Source organism: Triturus cristatus, chromosome 12, assembly GCF_964204655.1.
Source record: "Triturus cristatus chromosome 12, aTriCri1.1, whole genome shotgun sequence".
Taxonomy (NCBI): domain Eukaryota; kingdom Metazoa; phylum Chordata; class Amphibia; order Caudata; family Salamandridae; genus Triturus; species Triturus cristatus.
The window spans coordinates 231,555,591-231,573,877 of NC_140595.1; the positions used below are offsets into that span (position 1 = coordinate 231,555,591).

The 18,287-nt window shown below is 48.1% G+C and overlaps 1 protein-coding gene across 2 annotated transcripts in view; it reads left to right on the top strand.

Annotated features, from left to right (window-relative positions):
• Positions 1-18,287, top strand: part of LOC146775771 (uncharacterized) — a 264,277-nt gene that overhangs the window by 105,474 nt on the left and 140,516 nt on the right. For both annotated transcript variants that reach the window (XM_085638630.1, XM_085638631.1), the window contains exon 5: positions 8,464-8,616. In XM_085638630.1, coding sequence (XP_085494756.1) covers positions 8,464-8,616 — 153 coding nt within the window. The remainder of the gene's footprint in view (positions 1-8,463; positions 8,617-18,287) is intronic.

Sequence of the window (18,287 nt, forward strand, 5' to 3'; positions counted from 1 at the left end):
CGACGGGCAGCGAGATTAGAAGCGCAGCAATCGGCGCCTGCCCCGGCCAACATCTTCAGCACCGAGGACGAGGATGTTGAGAGCGTGGAAGAAGTAAACTCCAGCCCCGCTTCCGAACACGATTCCCGATCGGAAGACGCCGATGAAACGCTTTTTCACAGGGAAGAAGCCGTCGACGAGGTAGGAGACTACGATGAGGCCTTTGGGTCCGAAGACGATAGCTCTAGCGAAGAGCCAGGCCTACTCGTCGATACGGAGGCCGTCAAAGTGCGTCATTCTACGGCTCCGGTCAAGGGATCGCCTCCGGGCCTTACCCGAGATCAATCCCAAAGTTCTTCGGCCCCGCCTTCGGGCCCGGCCTCCAACATCCAGAACGAGCCATTATTGCCAAAGACGACTGGATTCCCTTCAACGAAACCGAAACCAATCGTCGCACCAGTTCCACCGAAACCAAAAGTGAAACTGGCAGTGGTCGGCTCAAAACCCTCGAAGACCTCCACTCTTTCGACGCCGACACAGACCATCGGCTCCGAACGCACTAAGAGGGATTTCGGCACCGAACTCGCTGCAACGGATATCGGTACCGACCCGAAAAGAAAGGCCCTCGGTCCCACAAAAGCGCCTCGGCCCCTGGCACCGAAGCAGTTGGCCCCGACCACCAAAGTCAAAATGGCCGCTCCATCTGAGTCCACTTCGAAAACGGCGACACACGTCAAGTCCTCGGCATCCGACGACTGCTGATACCTCTCTTCGGATCGATGACCCTGTGGCTCCAAAGCAGTCGACGCCTACCTCTACGGTACCGACCGGCACCAAAGAACCTTCGCCGTTCTCGGTGCGACAAGTCGCGGCGTCGTTGCAACGCATCAGGGAACAGGCAGACCCCCGATCCACGTCGGGCCCCGTCACGAACAAGGCTCCAAAAGCACCCTCGGCACCAACCAACATCACTTTTGGTTTGCCGCCATCCACGGCGCTGAAGATGTTCGAGATCCGAACACGTGTCCGCCAGACAAAGTCCCCATCTACTGGACACTCACCTTCTGAGCCTTCCCAACCACAATTCATCGACGCCGACACTGGCAGACTAATGCTCCGCAAATGGAAGACCACGCCTGAGCAGGCCTTGGACTCCTACAGAATACCTCTGAAGCACAAATTGCCAGCAGAGTCGGAACCGGTTCTGTATGAATGCTTGCACACCTCCTATCAGGATCCCCAGTCCTTTTCTCCTACGCCCTCCGAAACAGACGCAATGGAGGACTACATGGGTGATGATACCACCTACCCTCGGGATATCGATCCTGAAGAGCAACAGGACCCAGATCAAGCTTGGGATGACCCTACAGACCAGGGTACCGCAACAGATACCCAGGACACGCAGCTTTACGATGCCAAAACATCTCCCACAGAGGACACTGCTGCCTTCAATGCCCTCATAGAACGTGCTGCAGCCAATCATGGAGTACAACTCCACTCTGACACTGTTGAGTAAGACTTCTCAGTGGACACTTTCGCCTCCTCCGAGAGAACTGTCAAAACTTTATCCATGTTGAAAGGTGTTCTCAAACCTGCAAATGACATTTTCAAAGAAACAACCAGGGCACGGGTGCTAAACCCCAGGATTGAAAAAAAATACAAACCTGCGCCCGGAGACCCTATGTACATTAGAGGTCAGTTACCTCTGGACTCCATGGTGGTTGCTAACGCTCGCAAATGAGCCCACTCGCAAACAACAGGTGTTGCTCCTCCCCCAGGCAAAGAGTCCAAGGTGCTGGAGACCTCAGGCAAGAGAATTGCAGCTCAAGCAGCAAACATCTGGCGCATTGCCAATACACAGGCCCTCCTGGCCCGCTATGATCGTTCACACTACGACACGCTAGAATCACTACTCCAGCATCTGCCAGATGAATACAAAGAGGCAGCGGAGCTCCTCATCAGAGAGGGACAACTTCTTACCAACGCATCCATTAAGTGCGCACTGGATGCTGCCGACACAGCAGCGAGGGCAATTAACACCAGCGTCATGTTACGACGACACGCTTGGTTAAGAATCTCTGGCTTCAAACCAGAGATTCAAAACAACATCCTGAATCAGCCAGTCAACCCCGACTACTTATTCGGCCCAGAAGTTGACACCACCTTAGAAAAAATAAAGAAAGACACTGACACTGCGAAGTCAATGGGGGCTCTGCAAACGCAGACATTTCGTAGTGGCTCCTTTCGTCGCCCCGGGAATAGGGGAGCAGCTAGAGGCCAGGGGTCACAGCAGCAATACACTAAAGGGGGCACACAGAGTACCTACGATAAAACCAACAGAGGTGGATATCGTGGCTCCAGCACCAAGGGCAGGGGACGTGGTTACGGCAACACCAGGTCCTCACCCAAGAACAAACAGTGACGCCCTCTCCCTTCCCCCCGACCGCATAACACCTGTCGGGGGGAGACTCCAGCGGTTCCTGTCAACGTGGAAAACCATCACCACAGACAGGTGGGTCAGGGACATTATCCAGCACGGTTACTGTCTCGAATTAACCTCCACTCCACCCAACATACCGCCAAAGCACCGTCCTATGTCCGTAGAGCACTTAGCATTATTGCAGCAGAAAGTGTTAAGTATGCTGCAAAAGGGTGCAATAGAGGTCGTGCCCGTCAACCAGCAGGGGACAGGGGTGTACTCTCTGTACTTCCTAATCCCAAAAGAGGACGGGTCGCTCAGACCTATACTAGACCTGAGACCCCTCAACCACTACATTCTGTCAGAGCATTTCCATATGCTCACCCTACAGCAGGTTCTTCCGTTGCTCAGCCAGGGAGACTTCCTAGCCACACTAGACCTCAAAGATGCGTACTTCCACATACCCATACACCCATCACACAGGAAATATCTCAGGTTCACTATTCAGGGACAGCACTATCAATTCAAAGTCCTCCCCTTCGGCGTGACAACAGCACCCAGGGTTTTCACCAAGTGCCTAGCTACAGTGGCTGCACATCTACGGAGACAACACATTCACGTCTACCCTTACCTGGACGACTGGCTTGTTCAGGCAAAGTCAGCTCAGCAATGTGCCAGCCACATGTCCCTCACCATTCACCTTCTTCACAGTCTGGGATTCTCACTAAATTACCCAAAATCACATCTCTAACCCGCACACATACAACAGTACCTGGGCGCGACCATAGACACTCTGGCAGCCACAGCTCAGCCAAATTTAGTGAAGATCAACAGCATGCAACTGCTGATCTCAAAGTTCAAACCTCAACACTCCCTTCCTGCGCGATGGATTCATGCAGTTGATAGGCATGATGGCCTCCTGCATTTTCATAGTCCCGCACGCGAGACTACATATGCGCCCGCTTCAGGAGTGCTTGGCACGTCAATGGAATCAGGCTCACGGGCAATTAAAAGACCTAGTGTTGGTGAGCGGTCGGGCATACAACTCTCTGCATTGGTGGAATCCACAAAACCTTTGCAAGGGCCGACCGTTCCAAGAGCCTATTCCACAAATAATACTGACAGCGGACGCCTCTCTCCAGGGATGGGGAGCTCATGTACTCAGTTACACAGTGCAGGGACTATGGACGACACAACAAAAGAAGATGCACATCAACGTTCTGGAACTGATGGCAATCTTCCTCGCCATGAAGGCATTCAAAGTACACTTGTGCAACAAAGTCGTGTTGATCCGGACGGACAACATGACTGCCATGTACTACATACAGAAGCAGGGAGGAACACACTCTCCACAGTTGTCTCATCTGGCTCAGAGCATGTGGAAGTGGGCCATTCAGAGTAACATATTCCTCATGGCGGAACACCTCCCAGGCAAGGACAACCAGATGGCAGATCTGCTCAGCAGACACAGCCACCAGATGCACGAGTGGGAGCTACACCCATCAGTACTCCAACCGTACTTCGAACAGTGGGGTCATCCAGAGATAGACCTATTCGCCACAAACGAAAACGCAAAATGCCAAAGCTTTGCCGCCAGGTTCCCACAGTCGCAGGGCAATGCGATATGGATGAACTGGTCCGGCAGATTTGCGTACGCTTTTCCCCCAGCGCCATTAATACTGCTGGTGGCACGCAAACTGCGACAGCACTCACTGACACTCATCCTAGTTGCTCCAACGTGGGCGCGCCAGCCATGATACACCACCTTTCTGGAACTTTCCGTGGTGCCGCATCAAAGGCTGCGGATAAAACCTGCACTCTTAACGCAGAGCCATGGCGAAATTCAGCACCCAGATCCGCAACAGCTGAACCTGGCCATCTGGCTCCTGAAGTCTTGGAGTTTGGCTACCTAAACCTGCCACCTGACTGTATGGAGATCATCAAGGAGGCCAGGAGACCCACTACCAGAGCTTGCTATGCAGCTAAATGGAAGAGGTTTGTCATTTACTGCACCAACAATGACATTAACCCGCTAGATGCATCCATTCAAAACATAATCTGTTACCTCTTACACCTATACCAATGCAATCTGGCATACACCTCAATCCGTATCCATTTAACCGCAATAGCAGCCTATCTCCAAAACAGGCAGCACCTCTCTTTATTCAGAGTGCCTGCCATCAAAGCCTTCTTGGAAGGACTTAAACGAGTGATTCCCCCAAGAAACCCACCAGCACCAGTGTGGAACCTCAACTTGGTCCTCACCAGACTGATGGGTCCACCCTTCGAACCTCTCCACTCATGTGAGATTCAATTCCTCACCTGGAAAGTAGCTTTCCTAGTAACAATCACTTCGTTAAGAAGAGTTAGTGAACTCCAGGCACTAACCATTCAAGAGCCATTCATACAGGTTCACGCAAACAGGGTCGTACTACGTACCAACCCCAAATTCATGCCTAAAGTAATATCGCAGTTCCACATGAATCAAACTATTGAACTGCCTGTTTTATTTCAAAATCCACAAAATGTCGCTGAGAGAATGCTCCATACACTAGATGTAAAGAGGGCCCTCATGTACTATATAGACAGAACTAAAAACTTTAGGAAGACTAAACAACTTTTCGTTGCCTTTTCTCCACAACACAAGGGCAACGCCATTTCCAAAGCGGGTATAGCCAGATGGATCGTTAAATGTATTCAAATTTGCTATCAAAAAGCTAAACGCACACTAACGATTCCCCCACGAGTCCACTCAACATGAAAGTTAGGGGCGTCCATGGCTTTCCTGGGATACATTCCTTTACAGGAAATATGTAGAGCAGCCACATGGTCCACTATACATACATTTACCAAACACTACTGTGTAGATGTACACTCAAAACAGCAGGCAGCTGTAGGACAGGCTGTTTTCAAAACTCTTTTTCAGACTGCTGCAGCTGGCACTGGTAGCCGCCGCTAATAGGAGGTACTGCTATGTATTCTATGCACAGATATGAATTCAGCAGCCCACATGCCTCGAACTGAATATGCTACTTACCAGTATGCATCTGTTCTTGGCATGTAGGGCTGCTGACATTCATATCGCCCACCCTCCTCCCCGGCGCCTGTAGCAGCTGCAGCTCTCAGAATTACTGTATAGCATGGTCATCACTTACTGTATCTACTCCATCACTGCCACAATGGCGAAAAACAATCTGAGGATGGAGAGGATGCCCATGCGCACTGTGGTCCAGGGGAGGAGTCACCTATCTCGTGATACTTCGAAGACTCTTCCAGGACAACAACGTGCAAACATCCGGACCCAACACTAGGCGGCGATCTATGCACAGATATGAATGTCAGCAGCCCTACATGCCAAGAACAGATGCATACTGGTAAGTAGCATATTCAATCTCGATCATGAGACAATACAGTGGGTGTGACCCCACCATCAATGGGTGCAGCAATTATCTTCAGCTGCTGGTCATACACCCCGCTCTCAAGGCCTTCCTTCGAATCATTCTGAGCGAAGTAGCCCTCATGAAGACAGACCTGACCGCCATGTATTACTTTTAGATGCAGGGAAGCATGCTCTCTCCCCGCCTCTGAGTGCTAGCACAGGAAACCTGGCATTGGGCCTTCCAGGGGTGGACATCAATATGGCAGATCTACTCAGCGGGCACATCACCAATTTCACGGGTAGGAACTCTACCCTCTAGTCCTTCTACAGTACCTCCTATGCTGGGGTGTGCCTCAGAAGACTTCCTCGCCACTCCTGAAAATGCGAAATGGTCAATCTTTGCCCTCTGGCTACACAGGCCATCAGCTGTGCACTGGATGAACTAGTCAGGGGTATTTGCCTATGCTTTACTGCTTCTCCCACTGCTTCTATACATAGTACAGAAGGTGCAGTAAACATCCCTTACTTTTATCCTAGTGGCCCCAACATAGGCCATACAGCCCTGGTACCCGGCGCTCCTCAAGATCTCCATCAGCCACCACAAGAAGCTCCTTCGACCTTCTCACAAGGAACCAAGACTTGATCAGAAGCTCCATTGCCAGGCAGCTTAATCTAGCAAACTGGCTCATCCCGTCCTGGGGTTCGACTACCTCCTTCCCCTGCAGGAATTCATGTGCATCCTGCGTGACTCTCTTAGACCCAGCATAAGTTCCTGCTATGCTGCAAAGTAGTTAAGATTTGTCAAGTATTGCATCTCCAGTCACCTGGACCCTCTTAAACCTAATGTCCAGGGCATTATTTGTTATTTTCTCCATCTACAAAAGTCAGGCCCCACCTACATTTCCTTATGGCTGTATCTAGCTGTTATGGCCGCATACATACAAAAGAGGAAACCCTTCTCCCTCTTTGGATCCTAGTAATCAAAGCCTTTATAGAGGGCCTCAAGATAGTTGTCCCTCAGCCCTACTATTTAACCTCAACGTGGTCCTTACGAGGCTCATCCCTTAAGCCTTGAATTTTTGCCATTTGCAACTTCTGAGTGCCAATAAGCCTTACTCGTTGCTATAACCTTCCTCACTCACATTAGTGAGTTGTAGGCCACCACACACTAAGAACCCTTCATTCAGATTCATAGGGACAAAGTATTTCTCAGAACCAACCCAAAGTTTCTCCCCAAAGTGGCTTCCCCTTTACACTGCAATTAGACTATTGAGCTGTCAGTCTTATACCCTTAACCAGACTTTGCAAAACCTCACAAAGGACAGCCCGTTTCTAAGGCCTGATTTGCCAGATGGTCCAAACCTTCTAGAATAAAGCAAACCGCCTTCCCTGTTACCCCCCAGGGTAGAACGTACACGCAAGAAAGCAACAACCTTCTTTATTGGTAATATCTCGCTAGCTGACATATGTAAAGCATCAATTAGTTAACCCTACACACATTCACTGAGGGCTGTAGTATGGATTACTTATCCTGACAGCCCGTAATCTAATGTTGGCCAGACATTATTAAGGACTTCCTTTCAGGCATCTACATCATACACACGCTAGCCACTGCTTGTAGGGGGTATTGCTTTACCATCTGTGCAGAGAATAAGTATTTACAGCAATACCTACTATGAATGGAAAATGTTCCTTACCCTATAAGCATCTGTTCATAGTGTGTAGTACTGTAGAATCACATGTGCCGACCCTCCTACCCAGAAGTGCGTCGCTCTACTTACAGATCTCTTCTTTTATCATTTAGCTTACTTCCATAATGCACGTGGTGCACTATACTGCGTTAACTCGTTGCTCCATACTCTCTAAACTATGGGGTGAAAAAAAACCGATCTAAAATGGAGTCGTGCCCATGCACATTGTCCACTAAGGGTGGAGTTACAGTACATCTTATGACTTGAAAGTCTTATTTCTAGTAAAACAACTTGAAAGTGATCAAGCCCAAAACTAGATCGCAGGAGTGTGCAGAGCATGTCAATCTACAGCACTACACACTGCGAGCAGATTCTTACAGGTTAAGTACCATTTTCTTTTTAAAACGGGGAAAAAAAACCATACCCCTATCCTTAAACCTAGAATAAATCCTTGCTACTCTACCCCTACCTATACCTGAACCATTGAAACTCCTTACTCCTGCCATTCCTTTAATCCTAAAAAACCCTAACTACTCCTTACATATTCATGAACTCTAAACACCCCTTACTAACTCTTACTCATCTGTGAACCCTAATAAACTCTTACTACCCTTACCCATTCCAGGTCCTTAAAAATCACTTGCCCTACTTATCCCGGAACCCTAAAACCCCTTTTGTGACACTAGTAATGTATGTACATATAAATATATGATTATACTTGTAAATATATATTTAAAAATATACACACACGTTTTTGTGTCCTTTTAAAAACAAAATATACCTGACCTGCCTTGTAAAGTCCTGCATTTTAAAGTACCTAAAAGTGGCATGCATGGTATTTACCTGCATAGTAAAGACCGTGTGGTAAAGGCTCCTGGTAAAAGTAAAATACTGCCTAATGCATACTGTTGCTCTTTTTTCCATGTTATCTGTGACTATTTTCTGCTCTCTTCAAACCATGTAATTGAGGCTCATTTTGTGTATTTATTTCACAGGTTACCCAATGGTCAACCCAGACATTCTGTTGTCTCTGACAGCAGTGAAGGAGTCTCATAAGATTGTGGGTTATGAGTGTGAAAGGGAAACACAGTTCCCTGAGCACCACGAGCCTGAGAAATGTGAAAGTATCACCAGTCCTTACATGATGGGTGAGTCATCTGCTTGCAATTTCACAACACCACCTTTAATAGCTGTGGAGATTTGCATTCTTACTGTTATTATTTTGTTTGTGTAGCTTTTAGATGAGCTGAAAAATGTAGGGTTGCTTATTGGGAGTGGTCAAGTATAGACAAAACAGTGCTACCTGAAATTTCCTTGGAGTTAGTGTGTGTGTGTTTGTTTGTGTGTTATCCAGTATTGGGGTATCTTTCATAGATTCACATGCCTGAATCATTCCCCGTCGCTGAGGCGGGAGTCCCACGGTAAATACAAAAGTAGTGCCAAAGTAAATAACAGTAGTAGGCTAAAAGAAAGAGCCTAAGGCCTTCATCTTAGTAGCCTATCTACAGCATTATAGTAAAATGAACAAAAGTTGGTTCCAACCAATCGGCTACCAGCACCCTCTAGAACCTTCCCAGCAGAGGCAGTTCTCCTCAGATTATCACCGCACGTCGTGTGGAAGGGAGTCTCCCTGAGTGCCACTCAGTTCTTCTATTTTTCTTCAGAATGTCTGACAGGAAAGCTCTTATCAAACCATGCAGGACCTGTGATAAAAAGAGGGTCCATGTGGATGACCAACATAAGGACTGCCTTTATTGCCTTTATCCCAAGCATGAGGCAAAAAATTGCAAGATCTGCCGTACCTTCCCTACCAAGACGTTTAGGGATAGACAGGCAAGACTGCTCTTGTGGCTCAAATCTTCTTCGGCTGAAGAGGATGACAGAGCTTCTACTTCCAGCAAAAGAGCCAGATCCCATGACAGTTCTTCAAGTGAGGGAAGAAAGCACTTTAAATCTTCCCGTGATGTTTCTGACCCTTCACAGAGGTCACCATCCCTTTCCTCTGGGTCAATGCTGTCTCCGTCATCCTCACCAGGCAAGGATTCAAAAAAGGCATCTACTTGTAAGTAAAAGCCATATTAAATCTGTCACGGTGACTACATCGTCTACTATCTCTGTGACTTCTTCTTCTGCCTCATCATCTATGGCTACTATTTCAACTACGGCCATTCAATCGCCTATTCTGTCTACAAAAATCTCTATCTCTACCAAGAAACCAGTTTTTGAGGAGTCGTGGACGAGCAAGTCGAAATCCCCGCCGACGACCATATCGTCGACTAAGACAACCGTCGATGACGACGGCAAAATTGAAAATCCCGTCGACGAAAAGCCCGTCAACGATCCCGTTGACGAAGAGCCCATCGATTACAGATTTACCTGCTCACTCTACAGGTTCTGCTGGGTTAGCTCTACCTGCGCAGTCAACACCTAGGTCATCAGGTCTTTACCAACTTAAGACTTTTCAAAGACAACAAGACAACAAGATCACAGCAAGATCTCACCACTTATGCCTTCATATCTCCTAGACACTTACACTGAAGATGATGACTGAGGATGAGGATGATGAAGGAACCTTTGGTACAGCTCACCATCCTTCTGAATTAAACATCAAGTGTCAGGATGACGACGAAGATGAGGACTACCAAGATAAATATTATCAAGAAGATATTATTGTTCCACATCATAGATTCCATCACAGGGAAGTACGCCAGAGGGAAATGAGTCCCCTCCCTCCATGCTGTTGGTTTACCGAGAGAGGTTTCCCCCACAACAGGCAGTTCGAGAGAACCCACCTATACCAGCGGTGGTTCCTGTTCCATTGATTCAACCTGAAGTTCCTGTTACACCAGCCCCTCCTTCAGGTCAAGCGGAAGGGGTGCAAGATGACACTGCCTCCTCCTCCGAAGAGGTTGAAGAGGGTGAATTGCCTGACAATACTAAAATTCCGGATCCCTGGGATGACTACGTAATTCCAATGCCTTCTCCGCCTCTTCCTCTGCTGTCTGATTCTCCCCCTGAGGACATCGGGGGCTTCCATAATTTAACCCCTTCGATGCTTGTGACGGAGCGGTTCCGTCATGCACTACGGTTGCGCTGTGCGCATGACGGAACCGCTCCGTCACGGCCCCGCCCGCGCACGGAACCTTCAGCACGGCGCGGAAATCCGCGCCGCGCTGAAGGGGTTAATGCAACAGGCTGCAGCCAGATTCCAACTGCCAGTAACAAGCGATCAGACAGAATGTTTCCTTCATGATTTCAAGGAAGAGTCCAGGAAAATCACGAGAGCTGTGCCTATAATATACTATATTTGGAATGAAGGGGTTAAAATCATGAAGACGCCTGCATCTATTCCGGTGGTGCTTCAGGGCATAGAGAAAAAATATCGTGCCCCTGCCAACAGCCCATCCGGTTTCATTGGTCACTCACGGCCAGATTCGGTGATTTCACAGGCCGCCCAACAGCGATCTAAGAATCCTGCAACACCTATCACCACACCAACTGATAAGGAAGGACGTCGTCTGGACCTTATAGGCAAAAAGTTCTCTACCATGGCAGCGGCCTCTATCAGAGCTGCCAATTCTCTAGCCATTATCGGCCATTATGACCGTCAAATGTGGTCAGACATGGCGGGTTTCATTGACCTCATTCCAGAAGACCGTAGGCAAGAAAGATTCTGCTGGAAGGGGAACGTGCAGCATTGGAAACTATAGATTACGATGTCCAAAGCACAAACACCACCTTCCGTCGGCTTGCAGGAGCGGCAGTGCTTCAACGCCAGGTATGGCTTAAGGCAACCACTTTCAGAACTGAGGTACAAACAAAGATTCTGGACATGGCCTATGACGGAGAGTTTTTGTTCGGTAAGCACATTGATGATGCCCTCTTAGCTATCAAGACTGACACGGATACCGCACGATCATTGGGCACCCTTCAGTACAGGCGTCTACATTTCAGAGGAGCAGGAGGGCGTGGTTTTTCATCAAGAGGAGCATACCAAAACCAGCAGAACAGGCAGTATCAATTCCAGTATAGACAGCCCTACAGCCAGTCCTCATACCGCCAATCGTCCAAGGCTAGTTTCTCTCGTCAAGGTGGTCAGAAGAGATCGCAAAATCAAGGCAGAGACACTAGCAGGAAGCAGTGATCTCCACAAGGCGCCAGCCATATTACTCTCCTTACCTGTGGGCGCGAAGATTTCAGCTTTTATTCACTAGTGGCAGGAAATCACGTCAGATCGATGGGTCCTAGACCTAGTAACCAATGGCCACACCCTCCAATTCATCAAACAGCCACCTACTACTCTGCCCAGGGGTCCCCCTCGTCTTCACTTATTATTCAAAGAAGCCTTAACGATGCGCCTCAAGAATGCCATAGAGAAGGTCCCATCATCTCAGTAAGGAAAAGGTTTCTATTCTCGTTTTTTCCTTATCAAAAAGAAGTCATGGGAATGGCAACCAATTTTAGACCTCCTCAAGCTAAACAAATTCCTCAAGAAACAGTTTCCTAATGGTCACACTTGCCGAGATTTTAAGTTGTTTAAACAAAGCAGATTTTATGGCTTCTCTGGATATGGATGACGCTTACTTCCACATACCTCTGTACCCCAAACATCGTAAATATCTTCGCTTTACAGTGGCGGGTGTCCACTATCAGTTCAAAGTGCTCCAGTTTGGGCTGAAATCGGCGCCAAGAATCTTCACGAAGTGCTTGGCATCAGTAGCAGCAGCATTGAGATCTCGAGGAATAAAAGTATTCCCTTATTTAGACGATTGGCTGCTCAAAGGTCCTTCAGAACAAGAAACCAAGGTTGCCACAGAAGAATGTATACATCTATTCGCTTCTCTGGGACTGATCCTCAATGAGAGCAAATCAGTTACGCCCTCTCCAAGTCATACCTTTTCTCGGAGCACGGTTAGACACGGTCTAGTGCAAAGCATTCTTGTCGCACGACCGCCAGCTGCGTCTTCAGAAGTTGGCAAAGTTAATTGCAAATAGAAAGTCAGTTTCAGTCCGAATGTTTGCTTCTCTCCTCGGAATGTGCTCTTCAGCGATATATCTCATACCCTTACCACGGCTCAAGATGAAACCTCTGGGTTCATTCGACAATACTATCAAGATCACACAGCGCATGATAAATTCTCTGCATTGGTGGTCACAGACAGAGAATTTAACCCAAGGCCTCACTTTTCCTACAGACCATTCCAGACTTCGTTTTAATGACCGATGCCTCCATGGAAGGATGGGGAGGTCATCTGCAGGATTTGCAGATTCAAGGAAGATGGTCTCAAGTTCAAAGACAACAGCATATCAACAGACTCGAGCTCCGCGCCATATTTCTGGCACTCCAAGCGTTCCTTCCAAGGATTGCGGGTTCCTCAGTGCTAGTCCATACTGACAACACCACCAGTATGTATTATGTCAACAAATCAGGAGGAACGAAATCCGCTACGCTCTCGCAGGAGGCTCAGGAAATGTGGGAGTGGATAACACTCCACAGTATAACACTGAGAGCCGAACATGTCAGGGGTCTCCACAACACCCTGGCGGACACGCTGAGCAGGTCTCAGTCGGACTGTCACGAGTGGGAGCTAGAGCAGGAGCAGGCAAACTCAGTGTTCCAGGCTTGGGGCAAACCTGCGCTGGACCTATTCGCAACGAGGGAGTACAAGAAATGCCGATACTATGCCAGCAGGTTCCCTCAACAGGGATCAAGAGGGAATGCCCTGTCCATGCGATGGTCAGGGATTTGTGCGTACGCTTTTCCCCCAATACCATTGATTCCGAAGGTGCTCCGCAAGATGAAGCCTGATTTCTTAGAGTTCAGGGACCTCAACATTTCACAGGACTGTCGTGAGATTTTTGCCAATCCCGTGCCCAGAGCACAATCAAGACTTCTCGCCTTAAATGGAAGCGATTTTGCTACTGGTGCGAGGCGAATAATATTCATCCAATTCAAGCTCCTGCAGAACAAATACTCCCGTATCTGCTTTCTCTCGCCAAGTCTGGTCTTACTTTTTCATCAGTCAAAGTACATCTTGCTGCTTTTTCCAGATTCAGGAAGTGCTCAAAACTTCCCTGTCTTTGCTCGTCTTCACTTGTCAAACAATTCATGAAAGGACTTTTCCGAGCGATCCCTCCAGTGCGAGCGCCCCCTCCAGAGTGGTAACTCAACTCAGTGCTAGCGCAATTAATGAAGCATCCATTTGAATCGATCCATAAAGCGGATCTCAAATTCTTCACTTGGAAGGTCGCTCTTTTATTGGCTCTGCCCTCTGCAAGAACGGTTAGTGAGATCCAAGCTTTCACTATCAAGGAGCCCTTTTTAGGTCTCGGCTAGCGAAGGCTGCGCTTGCGCAGTCTCGCTCGCGAGATTTAATGACTTTGAGAAGTGGGGCTTGAATCCGCCCCTCTTCTCCCTCTTCTCCATTGGCTGGCCTCTTAAATGCTGTTCAGCCATTGGAGAAGAGCTTTGTCTCTCCAAACAAGCCCCGTCTTTTTCGGATTCGGGGGCGTGTTTTTAACTTTCTTTCTCTCCTCTGGAATGTAAACATTCCAGCCAATGGCAAGAGGAGAGAAAGAAAAACACGCCCCCGAATCCGAAAACGCCAATGCGTTTCTCCGAGGCATTTCTGCTTGACCTCGGAGAAAGGCGACGGTGTTCATGGCTGCACGCTCATTTATGGAACAGTTAACCTCTCTTCCTCAGTACCGCCGAAGAGCGTAAACTCAGACACCAGTGGGTATGTACAGCGGACACATAACTGCGTCGTGTATTGCTTGTTCGCGGGAAACGGACCCTACATCCAGAGTCACCCAGAGATTTGCAGTCATGCGCCTGTCGTTTGAGGTCCGTTGGTGGATATAGTGCAGACTGCAACTAAACTTCCCGTTTCTCTTCCCCTTCTCTCCACCTCCATGTCAGTGTTTCCTCCTCCCCCTGGCCCTCCCTCCTCCCCTTCTTATATCACGCTCCCTCCCTCTCCCTCCGCCGGGTGCTGCTGGCTGGGTCGGTGGCTGGGCTCGGCTGGAGGCAGTGCGGGCGGTGAGTCCCCGGGTGCATCCTTGGCCGGAACCCTCCCAGACTGGATCCCAGCCCGAGCCCCGGGTTTAGTCGCTCTAGATCCCCTGCAGCGGCTTCTGAAAACTTTCCCTCTGCTGCTCGTGCGTCGACTCTGACGCTGCTGCTGCTGCTGCTGCTGTGGGCTCCGTCGACCCCGTCGCCTCTCGGCTGCTCTGAGCGCCTCATCTGGTCTCCCAGCTCTGTTCCGCTGGCTGCGGCTCTGATCTGCGCTCCTCTGATCTCTACTCTTCTCCTCCGCTGCCTCTGTGTTCTGATCTGTGCTCCTCTCATCTCTTCTCCTCTGTTGCCTCTGTGCTCTGATCTCTTCTCCTCCGCTGCTTCTGTGCTCTGATCTGGGCTCCTCTGATCTCCACTCTGCTCTTCTGCCTCTTTGCTGTGATCTGCGTTACTCTCATCTCTTCCCCTCTGTGCTCTGATCTGCACTCATCTGACCTCTTCTCCTCTGCTGCGTCTCTTCCTCGCTGCTCTGCACTCCTCGGATCTCTCCTCCTCTGTTGCCTCTGTGCTCTGATCTGGGCTCCTCTGTGCTCGGATCTGGGCTCCTCTGATCTCTTCTCTGCTGCCTGGTCTCCTCTCTGCTCTGACTTCTTCTCTGGCTTTCTGATCTCTTCTCAACTGATGTCTGATCTCTTCTCCGCTGTGACCTGCTCTCCTCAGACCTCTTCTCTCTCTGCTCGTTTGATCTCTACTCATCCTCCCCCTGGTCTCCTCTGCCAAATCTTAACAAGTGATATCTGAAATGTGGCGTCATAATGCTTGGAAGTTAGGTTAGTGGTCAAATGCACACTTAGTATTTGTGTCTCCAGTGGATGAAGTGGCTGTTCGTGTGTTCATCACATTGCAGTTCACCTATGCACATCTTCCCGACTGTAGCAAGGTATTAACATCAGCACCACATCCAGGTGCACAGCAGCCTCAAATGCAGCAATAATTCACCTCGTATTATTTTTTGCGGAAAAAGAGAATAATTTACTGTAAAGTGTGGGTTGTAGTTGAAGGCAGTGTGAGTTTTTCTCAGTGGGACAGTATGGTGTTCAGTGGGGGAGACGATGTGGCACTATGACCAGAGCTGCTGAATTTGGAACTGGGGAACCACGTTCAGCCTTAATAACCAGTCCACCAGACGACTCTCCAGTGAGAGCACAATCCCATGCTAGACCTTAGAAGGCTTCGCAAGACCTAAGAAGCGCTGGTGTCTTAGCACCAGCAGGTGGACCCTAGCACTGGCAAGTCTGGGTTAACCTTCAAGGTTTGTCCACCACAATCCATACTGAAGTTCACCTCCAGTCTTGCTAGCAGGCCTATGAAGCAGCACAGCCAAGAACAACAGTGACTCGGTCACTGAGGTCACAGGACCCTTGAGAAGGGCCAGCTCTAGGGCAGTGCAACCAGTGTGACCGGGCGCTGACTTTGGGTGGAGACATTATGTTTGCAAGTAAATTAAGGTTTTAAAAGCACTTGCTGCCTCCTTCCTGGCCTCCAGTAATTTTCGGCAACAATAAAAATGTCATGATGACTCTGGGGTTTAATGTTCTTCCTAGAGAGAGATCGGAGTTTTGTCTAGTGGAAGTTTTGACTCCTGGAAAGGTAGCACATAGGGTTAATGTGCCTGCAGCAAAGAACATGTACCATGCAGATCACAAAGTGCACATAATGTAAATAGGTCAGTGGGCTTCTGCGCGCGTGTGTGTGTAGGTGGCTCTGTGGGTGGCTCTATTTGTGTGTGGGTTGCTCTATGTGAGTGGCTCTGTGGGTGGCTCTGTGTGTGTGGGTGGCTTTGTGTGGGTGGCTCTGTGTGTGGCTGCAAATGCAATAAATCTCGCATTTGAGAGTGATTAAGCTATTGACATTGTAAATAACAATGCCGTTTCTTTAACCCCTTCGCTGCTAGGCCTTTTCCCCTCCTGTGCTAAGCCTTTTTTGGGCTATTTGGGGTAGTGCGCACTTAGGCCCCTGTAACTTTTTGACCACATTAGGTATCCACGCCAAATTTGCGTCCTTTTCTTCCAACATCATGGGGATTCTAAAGGTACCCAGGGTTTTTGGATTCTCCTAGAGGGTTCCCAGAAATTAGTCAAAATACAGCAAAATGTTGTTTTTTTTTGTGAAAAATGGGGAAAAGTGGCTACAAATAAAAGTGTCTGGGTTTTTCTCTGCAAATGATATCAAAAAAGGGTTTGTGGGGCTGAAATCACAATTTCTCCAGCTTTTAGGGAATGACAGATTTTTGTCAGAAATCCAACATTTTTTACACAGTTTTGACATTTTTCTGGGACATACCCTATTTTTGCTATTTTTTGTGCTTTCAACCTCCTTCCAATAATGGATCCTGGAAAGCTATACATTTTTGAAAAGTAGACCAAATTCTGAATTCAACAAGGGGTCATTTGTGTAGATCCATTAAGGTTTCTTTCTAGAAACTAACAGATAAATATAGGAAAAATTAAATATTTGTTGAAAAAAGCAGCCTTTTGAGTCAACGTTTTCACCTGTAACTTCTTCGAATTATGACATCTCTTTGAAAGCAATGTACCGTTACATCCGGTGGACCTTCCTGGTTGTGGGGATATATAGGACTTGTAGGTTCACCAAGAGCCCAACGAACCCAGAGTAAAAAACTGAGCAGCATTTTGTAATGTTTTTTTTTTGTTCCGGGTATATAGCAATTATTGTGAGAAAATGTGTACATGGAAAGATCGGTATGAAAGACACCTATGTATTTCTGAAATGGGAACAAATTACAGAGTTTAGAAACAGTGCATATTTGGACATTTTCGAAATTGGGAATACTCATACTTGCATGACAATTATTGGTCATTTTTCAAAATGACTTTTTTTTTACACAATGTCTTTCATTTGGGAGGGAGAAATGCATCAAAAATCAATAGGTAATAACAGTTGCTTTACAAAACTGAACTACCCTAAGTCTCCCGATAAAAATGGTACCTCACTTGTGTGGGTAGGCATAGTGCCCACGACAGGAAGTGGCTCAAAACCTAAGGTGAACACACCACATTTTCACACTGAAAATTTACACTTTTTTTGCAAAGAGTCTAGCTGTAGTTTTTGAACCCTAGCCCTGCCGGCACCTAGGGTAACCTAGCATACCTATACATTTTTGAAAACTAGACACCCAGGGGAATCCAGGATGGGGTGACTTGACTGCCTCCCACCATGGTCTGTTACCCAGAATCCCTTGCAAACGTAAAAAAGTTACAAAAAAAACCACATTTTCCCCACATTTCTGTGATGGAAAGTTCTGGAATCTGCGTGGATCCACAAATTTCCACCCACCCCGCGTTCCCCAAAGTTCTACGAGAAAAATGGTACCTCACTTGTGCGGGTCGGCATAGTGCCTGCGACAGGAAACGGCGCAAAACGCAACGTGGTCACACCTCAATTTTGCAGTGGAAAATGACCCCTTTTTGGCAAAGTGACTAGCTGTAGTTTTTTTAACCCTAGCCCTGCCGGCACCTAGGGAAACCTAGCAAACCTATACATTTTTGAAAACTAGACACCCAGGGGAATCCAGGATGGGGTGACTTGACTGCCTCCCGCCATGGTCTGTTACCCAGAATCCCTTGCAAACGTAAAAAATTGACAAAAAAAACACATTTTCCCCACATTTCTGTGTTTGATTCTCTGGAATCTGCGTGGATCCACAAATTTCCACCCACCCCACGTTCCCCAAAGTCCTACGAGAAAAATGGTACCTCACTTGTGCCGGTCGGCCTAGTG